The 9364-nt window shown below is 36.5% G+C and overlaps 1 protein-coding gene across 1 annotated transcript; it reads right to left on the bottom strand.

The window, feature by feature from the left end:
* Nucleotides 1-250: 250 nt before the first annotated feature.
* On the bottom strand, nt 251-3601 carry LOC105129732 (heat shock 70 kDa protein, mitochondrial). The gene is made up of 6 exons (XM_011031926.1): nt 3391-3601; nt 2831-2907; nt 2661-2739; nt 1978-2544; nt 1273-1893; nt 251-1099 (listed from the first exon to the last, which is right to left on the bottom strand). Exons 1-6 carry the CDS (start codon nt 3463-3465, stop codon nt 467-469), a joined length of 2052 nt encoding a protein of 683 aa, XP_011030228.1. The 5' UTR covers nt 3466-3601; the 3' UTR covers nt 251-466.
* Between the last annotated feature and the right edge of the window lie 5763 nt (nt 3602-9364).

Here is a 9364-nt window from a genome sequence, read left to right as displayed (position 1 = left end):
TTACATGGACGCGCAACGGAGGAGCATCCACAAACTATTATCATTACAAGCAGGCAGTTACTTTCTCCCATTCCATTATCATTACATGCCGATATTCACACCCAGCCATTTCTTCTCTCCATGACTACAGAACAGCAGCGAGCAGGTTCAAGTAGTTATCCACCTAGAGTAGAGCAAGTGAGCAACAGCTGTGCCATGAAAGGGCCTCCGCCACGGTATTGATAGGCAGTTGTCAAATGGACAAACAATCTCCTCCCAGAAAAATTTGATTATTGATATAATTGAAAGGGCCTCGGCCTCCATAGACGGTTTCCACATGAACAAAAATAATACATTCAATTAAATCTCACCATTTAGATACAAAACCGCTAGGAAACGTACATCCTAAGTGCATGTATAATTAAAAAGGATCTTTCAAATATGACTGTAAGCCATGTCAAAAATGACAGCAACCGAGGTTAACCCCTCACTTCTTCACCTCCTCGTAGTCAGCCTCAGGAGTCTGGTCACCACCCTGTGTGCCTCCTCCAGAAGCTCCATCACCTCCACCACTGCTGCCCTTGGACATGTGCTCTCCAATCTTTGAAACTGCTTTGTTTGCGGCATCTAGTTTGGATTTGATATCATCAACGCTGTCTCCGCCCATTGCCTTCCTCAAATCTGCAACAGCATCTTCAATCTCCTTCGAGATTTCAGAGGGAATCTTCTCCCTGTACTCATTAAGGCTTTTCTCTACGCTGTAGATAGTGGTGTCTGCACTATTTTTTATATCAATCAAGGCCTTTCTCTCCTGATCCTTCTGAGCAAACTGTTCAGCCTCCTTGACCATCTTCTCAATCTCATCTTCTGAAAGACCTCCTGACGAACGGATGGTGATCTGCTGTTCTTTGCCAGTGGCCTTGTCCTTGGCAGAGACAGTAACAATACCATTGGCATCAATATCAAAGGTCACCTCAATCTGAGGCATGCCCCTGGGAGCTGGTGGAATACCGACAAGATCAAATTCTCCCAATAGCTTGTTGTCAGATGCCATTTCACGCTCACCTTGTAGCACCTTGATACCAACCTGGGTCTGGTTGTCAGCAGCTGTGGAGAAAACCTGGGATACAAGAAAACTGTATCAGAGAAGTATACAAGCACAGGGCACCTAGAACAGACAAATATCAGTATATTGGGCCACCTAGACACTAGCACAGGCATGGCAACTTATTGCCCACAATTAAAATTTTTCAAGATAAAAATTTGAATAAAGACTTGGCAGTGAAGCCTCACCTGAGACTTCTTTGTAGGAATTGTCGTGTTCCCGCTGATCAACCTGGTGAAGATGCCACCAAGTGTCTCTATACCAAGTGACAAGGGAGTGACATCAAGGAGGAGCAATTCTTTGACATCTCCACGTAAAATTCCACCCTGAAGTGCAGCTCCCAAAGCCACTGCCTCGTCTGGGTTTACTCCCTTGCTAGGGCTCTTTCCAAAGATCTCAGCAACTATATCTTGAACCTTGGGCACACGAGTCATCCCTCCAACAAGAAGAACCTCGTCAACTTCCTTGGTGGATATGCCAGCATCCTTTAAACAGTTCTTGCATGGGATCCTAGTCCTTTCAATCAAGTGATTCACCAAGCTTTCAAATTTGGATCTGGTCAGTGTGATATTCAAATGTTTAGCACCTGACGAATCAGCCGTGATGAACGGCAAGTTGATTTCAGTCTGAGTTGTTGATGAGAGCTCTATCTTAGCCTTTTCTGCTGCTTCACGGAGCCTCTGCAAGGCAAGCTTGTCTTTTGAAAGATCAATTCCCTCAGTTCTCCTAAATTCATCGACCAAATACTCTAAAAGGGTGTTGTCAAAGTCCTCTCCTCCCAAGAATGTGTCACCATTTGTAGCTTTAACCTAAATAAGGACCAGTCACTTGGTTTAATTTGCAAAAAGAAATGAAAAACAGAGTTAACCTAAATAGAACAGCACAACACATACCTCAAATACACCATTTGAGATCTCTAATATAGAAACATCGAACGTCCCACCACCAAGGTCGAAAACTGCAATGAGACCCTCTTTGTTGTTCATACCATAGGAAAGTGCTGCTGCTGTAGGTTCATTGATGATTCTCTGCACATCAAGGCCAGCAATTCTTCCAGCATCCTTTGTAGCTTGTCTTTGAGCATCATTGAAATAGGCTGGCACAGTGATCACAGCTTTTGTAATACCTTTTCCAAGATATGCTTCTGCAGTTTCTTTCATCTTGGTCAGAATAAAGGCCCCAATTTGGCTAGGTGAATATTGCTGCCCATTGGCTTCAACCCATGCATCACCATTTGGAGCCCTGACTATCTTATATGGAACCATTTTCATCTCCTTTTGTGTTTGAGGATCATCAAACTTCCTACCAATCAAACGCTTAGTTCCAAAAACTGTATTGCTTGGATTAGTCACAGCTTGACGTTTTGCTGGAGTGCCCACAAGCAACTCTCCCTTTGGGGTGAAGGCAACAACTGAAGGGGTTGTCCTAGACCCTTCAGCATTCTCAATGACTTTGGGATTCTGTACACAGTCATGAAATCAATTAGAACAAAAAGGGAAAGAAAACCTAGTAACAAGGGAAAGAAAGCCTAGTAACAAACAAATAGATAAACGATCAGAACAAATGTCATTCTAACCTTCCCTTCCATAACAGCAACACATGAATTTGTGGTGCCCAAATCAACACCAATAACATCTCCACCTGCAGGTTTTGCACTGAACAGAATAGGAAACACTCAATACTTCATCAAATAAAAAAGAGAGGCAAATTAAAACAAACACAATCACCAAAAATTTAATAAGCTACCTGAAAGCTCTGGACAAACCAGCCCAATTTTGGCTGAAATTAGAAGGAGCCCACGATGGCTTCACATTATTAGTCAACTGCACAACAGATGAATACCAAAACTCAGCCATTTCACAATCCCAGCCTCAATTCTCAAACAGCTTTTAGTGAGTCAGACAAACCGCAACTATGGATTCGTAAGAAAACCACCAATTTTGCAATCATTTATCTACAATCTTTTTCACAAATATAGGTAAAACTTTGTATTTAAAACTTGAATATATAAAACATCTCAGCTGGTAGTTAAGAGTTAAACACAAAAACAAATACAAAACAAAAGCTTTAAATCCAAATAAGAAAAAAACAGCGATGCATGATTGTGTAAGGAAATCAAATGTGAAAACCCAACACAGATAAGTCCTTGAAGGGGCCGAGATTCAAAACTACCATAACAAAAAAAAAAACTAATATTTTATTTATCCTTCAAGCATCAAGTTCAAGTCTCGGTTTGATATCTTTTAACAAATTATCAAAACGGAAAAACTGAAGAAGAAAAAGAGCAGAAATGTTTTGAGACGTACGCATCTGTAGGCTGAAAGAGGAGCGGAGGCGACGTCACGGCGTCGTAGAGAGCGGACGAGAGCGGCTGTGGCCATAAGTGAAGAAATCTACCAGTTTAATTTGGGTTGGAGGTGGAGAAGAACGTGGACTGTAATAGAGGTCTGTAAATAAGGGTTTAGGGTTTTATGGTGCAAAGCTTTTTAAAGAGGCGCAACTCGCAAGGGATTTCTCTAGCAATATATGTATATATATATATATATATATATATATATATGACGATATTATCCTCACTCCATAAAATTATTAATTTTATTCTACATTTAATACAAGTTTTATTAACATACGTCTCTCCTACAGCATGCTTAGCCACAAAATCAGTGTATGGTTTTGCTTCCCTGTGATGCGAGTATGATAAGCTTGACCAACCAATCTCTCTTCAACAGATCTTTGATCGATATGCACTGTAAGAGCTATGAACTTGTGAAACTCAAAGCCAATTAATACCTGCAGTGACCAACCGTATGGAGCCAGAGTTACAGAGAATCCGTCTATAACCTTTATCCCAAGCTAAAGAAAGACCACGCTTCAAAGCCAACAATAATGGTAAAGCGCACCACAAACAAGCCTTCTCTATCGCGAATTAATTAGGCCCCCCAAACCAGCTTTCCCTGGGTTTCCTAGAGAGCTACCGTCAACATCTTGCTTGATAAAATCATCCTCAAGTCGTTGCCATGATAAAACTCGATGAGTAGTAGCTCTAGCATTATTATCCTCCCATGTTAAACCAGAGTCTTCAGCCAATCTATCAATCTTCCTTGGCAACCAAATCTCTCCTCCATAAGCAGTGCTAAAAATGACAATATTTTAAAGCCTCCGTAACCACCAAAGCACACTAAGAAACGAGTGAGTACTATCTGATGAAGCCAATTAAACAATCCAGTCAGTAACTTCAACACACCAAAACCCATGTTACAGTACTAAAGCCAATGAAAGGCATCCTTACTTGTAAGGTGACATCTGTTGCATGAAGGACTCGTGGCTATTAGTCGAGCAAACGAAGAGATTTCATTAGTAAACTACTACGAAACACAAGCCATATCAACACTTTTGTCTTCTTTGGAGCATGTAACCTTAACAGCCAAGTCCATTTAGTACAACACATTAGCTACCTAGATCGAAATAACAACTAGTTGTAAGCTTACCTTGACGTATCCCGCCACGGATGGACACCAAGCAACATTACAGTCCTTGATCGTAGCATTCCTAGGGATGGGGTAAGTAATAATAGGGATGGGGTGAGTAATAATGCGATTCTTCAAGAGGTCTGGCATGTAGCTAAAGGTTGAAAATCCCCAAGTATCAAGGAGCCAAAGGTCCTTTGATACTGTATCTGTGATATGAACTACCGGGACCAAGATTGCTAAAATTCCCTCCTCGAACCATTTATCATGCCATAATGAAAGATCACCGACGCCTAGTCCGTAGACAAATGTCTCGTGTTTATTTTTTAAAAAATAATTTTTGAAAATTAATTTTTTTAATTTTTTTATATTTGTTTAATATTAAAAAAGATGATCAATAAAAAATATTTTCTGATCAACAGAAAACACTTTCTGGTCAACAAAAAGTATTTTTTGGTCTAGAAAGTGGTTTCGAGAAAGCACTTTCCAAACTTTATTGTGTTTGTTTTTCAAAAGGTGGTTTCTGGAAAATCAATTTTTAAAATTTCTTATATTTGTTTGCTATTAAGAAAGTTGATAAACAGAAAACACTTTCTAGTTAAAGAAAAATTTGGCTTGATTTTCAGAAAAGTATTTTCCTGAAAAATTTGGGAGGAAAACACTTTTTGAAAGTTGTAAAAAATTTAGAAATGTCATTATTTGCTGATTATATCAAATTTGATCCTCAAACTTTTGATTGCTATATATTTTGTTTTGAATATTTATTTTTCAATTTTATTTCTTAAAATTTTATTTTTATATTAATTTTAGTCCTCATTTTTATAATTATTTTATTTGAAATATTTTATGAAATGTTAATTATTATTATTTTAATTTCTTTATTTTTTTTAGATTTGATCTTTATTATTTTGATTATTATTTATTTTATTTGAGATAATTTATGAAATTATTTTTTTTTAATTTCATTATTATTCAACTTTTTAATTTGTAAAATTTATTCCTTATTATTTTAATAAACTTAAGAAAAATAAAATATTAATAAATTATTTTTCAGTTTATTTTTTATAACATAATTAAACATTGAAAAATATTTTCTAGTTTATTTTTCATGACACTGCCAATATCAAAAAATAATTTATTTTTCAAAAATTTATTTTTTTTTAAATTCACTTTTACAAAAAAAAAAATTCTACAAACAAGCAGAGTCAAAATCATCTCTCAAGTAGCTAAAAGCCTTCATGATGGTTCCTCCCCGTCATAAGGACGTCCCAGGTACCTCCCGAATGACCATTAGCCTCCCTAATTGCTGCAGGCGAATAACCTAGCTAGCTGCATCCAGAAATTAGAGGCTCTAGTTCAAGTAGAACAACCAAAGAAGGATGGTACTTGCATATTAACTCTTTGCAATGCCTCTTGCTATTCATATTAGCAGCACCTCGTACATTCCATACACGAAAATAGAGCAGTCAGTAAAACAATCATGATAAAAGGATAGATAGTAGAAGCAGCTTTCAACAATATCTCTGGCGTGTTACATCCATCCATCGCCATCCCTTTGTCCACCCACGAGCTTACCTTCTGATGAATTTCTAACTGCTTAGATAGATCATCCTTCAAACCCTCCGTCGGTTGCTGACTAGAAGATATAGTCCTTGGAAGAGCACTATCATGACAGATACCAGGATCAAGAGGATTATATTCCCTTCCCCGCATATTCCTATGATCACTTGTGTTTCCCGTTGAGGAAGCTGTAATTTTCAGCATATTATTATCAACCAGAGATTGCCAACAATAAAAACCTTCATGGTAGCTCCATTAATGCTCGGAAGATCTGATCCTTTTGAATCCCCGGCTATATTATTCTTTTTTATCACATAAGCGTTCTTTAATTGCTTCTTGCCATTCCCACGCACCAGACCGTGGAATAAAAATAATATCACCCTTGTAACGTATCTTACTTTAATATAATAATAAAAATTATTAATATTTTTTCTTGCTAATTATTAAAATAAAAAATAAAAAACTTAATTGGTCTATATTTTTTGAAATATGGTTGATAATGTCTCGAACACGAAAAGCTTATTTAACAAAAAAAGAAAATAGTATGAATTTTATTCTGAAAAAAATCTATTTTATGATAAGTGATGAAAATAAAAGTAAAATTGAATATCCTAATTAAAAGAAAAACATACAAATGTAACACCAACGTTTAATACATATTATTAATTATTTATGGAAAAATATTATTATTTAATCAGAGATATTCCAAGTAACAAAAGCAGATCACAAAGTAAGATTACCGACCGTGGAATAAAAACAATATCACCCTTGTACTATACAATTACTGGATATAAAATAGAGTAATTTTGATATTCTTTATATGTTTATATCATCGGTTATTTATTTTGTTGTGGAAATTGACACAAGGACCAAATTGTTACAAATAAGGACTTACGGGATGAAAATATGAGAAAATATATAGTAAGATCAAAATGTGATAGTTTGAGAGTAGGGGGACCAAATACACCTCTAACTCGTTTCTTTGTGACCAACCGTATGGAGCCAGAGTTACAGAGAATCCGTCTATAACCTTTATCCCAAGCTAAAGAAAGACCACGCTTCAAAGCCAACAATAATGGTAAAGCGCACCACAAACAAGCCTTCTCTATCGCGAATTAATTAGGCCCCCCAAACCAGCTTTCCCTGGGTTTCCTAGAGAGCTACCGTCAACATCTTGCTTGATAAAATCATCCTCAAGTCGTTGCCATGATAAAACTCGATGAGTAGTAGCTCTAGCATTATTATCCTCCCATGTTAAACCAGAGTCTTCAGCCAATCTATCAATCTTCCTTGGCAGCCAAATCTCTCCTCCATAAGCAGTGCTAAAAATGACAATATTTTAAAGCCTCCGTAACCACCAAAGCACACTAAAAAACGAGTGAGTACTATCTGATGAAGCCAATTAAACAATCCAGCGAGTAACTTCAACACACCAAAACCCATGTTACAGTACTAAAGCCAATGAAAGGCATCCTTACTTGGAAGGTGACATCTGTTGCATGAAGGACTCGTGGCTATTTGTCGAGCAAACGAAGAGATTTCATTAGTAAACTACTACGAAACACAAGCCATATCAACACTTTTGTCTTCTTTGGAGCATGTAACCTTAACAGCCAAGTCCATTTAGTACAACACATTAGCTACCTAGATCGAAATAACAACTAGTTGTAAGCTGACCTTGACGTATCCTGCCACGGATGGACACCAAGCAACATTACAGTCCTTGATCGTAGCATTCCTAGGGATGGGGTGTAATAATGCGATTCTTCAAGTGGTCTGGCATGTAGCTAAATGTTGAAAATCCCCAAGTATCATGGAGCCAAGGTCCCTTACTACTGTATCTGTGATATGAACTACCGGGACCAAGATTGCTAAAATTCCCTCCTCGAACCATTTATCATGCCATAATGAAAGATCACCAGCGCCTAGTCCGTAGACAAAATCATCTCTCTAGCTAAAAGCCTTCATGATGGTTCCTCCCCGTCATAAGGACGTCCCAGATACCTCCCGAATGACCATTAGCCTCCCTAATTGCTGCAGGCGAATAACCTAGCTAGCAGCATCCAGAAATTAGAGGCTCTAGCAAAACTGGATATTAGTTTCAAGTAGAAAAACCAAAGAAGGATGGTACTTGCATATTAACTCTTTGCAATGTCTCTTGCTATTCATATTAGCAGCACCTCGTACATTCCATACACGAAAATAGAGCAGTCAGTAAAACAATCATGATAAAAGGATAGATAGTAGAAGCAGCTTTCCACAATATCACTGGCGTGTTACATCCATCCATCGCCATCCCTTTGTCCACCCACGAGCTTACCTTCTGATGAATTGCTAACTGCTTAGATAGATCATCCTTCAAACCCTCCGTCGGTTGCTGACTAGAAGATATAGTCCTTGGAAGAGCACTATCATGACAGATACCAGGATCAAGAGGATTATATTCCCTTCCCCGCATATTCCTATGATCACTTGTGTTTCCCGTTGAGGAAGCTGTAATTTTCAGCATATTATTATCAACCAGAGATTGCCAACAATAAAAACCTTCATGGTAGCTCCATTAATGCTCGGAAGATCTGATCCTTTTGAATCCCCGGCTATATTATTCTTTTTTATCACATAAGCGTTCTTTAATTGCTTCTTGCCATTCCCACGCACCAGACCGTGGAATAAAAATAATATCACCCTTGTAACGTATCTTACTTTAATATAATAAAAAATTATTAACATTTTTTCTAGCTAATTATTAAAATAAAAAAATAAAAAAATTTAATTGGTCTATATTTTTTGAAATACATATTCTATTGGTTGATAATGTCTCGAACACGAAAAGCTCTCAATTGTTCTGACGTTTCAACAATTTTTTGAAAAAAAAAAATTATTTGTTCTTTGATTCAAATGATTATTTTTCACTTTTTTATAATATTTTAATATGCTGATATTAAAAATAAATTTTTAAAAATAAAAAATATTATTTTAATTTATTTTCAAATAAAAAAATTTAATATTTATATTAGATTTGAACTCTTGTAAATTATGATGAATTATTAAAAAAAAAAGAGTCAAAAGCAACCCAACTTTTATACTGATTAATTTAGAACAAAAATCCAGCCTTCTTCGACATAAAACATAAAGTTACCTAAAACATAGGGGTTTGATTAAGTTTATTTTTTAAAATATTTTTTATTTGAAAATATATTAAAATAATTTAAAAATATTAATTTAAAATAAAAAAATAAATATTTTGAAAAAA

Source organism: Populus euphratica, unplaced genomic scaffold, assembly GCF_000495115.2.
Source record: "Populus euphratica unplaced genomic scaffold, PopEup_1.0 scaffold34.1, whole genome shotgun sequence".
In the NCBI taxonomy this organism is placed as follows: Eukaryota; Viridiplantae; Streptophyta; class Magnoliopsida; order Malpighiales; family Salicaceae; genus Populus; species Populus euphratica.
Note: the sequence above shows the minus strand (reverse complement) of the source record. Positions and strands in the feature narration are given on the sequence as shown.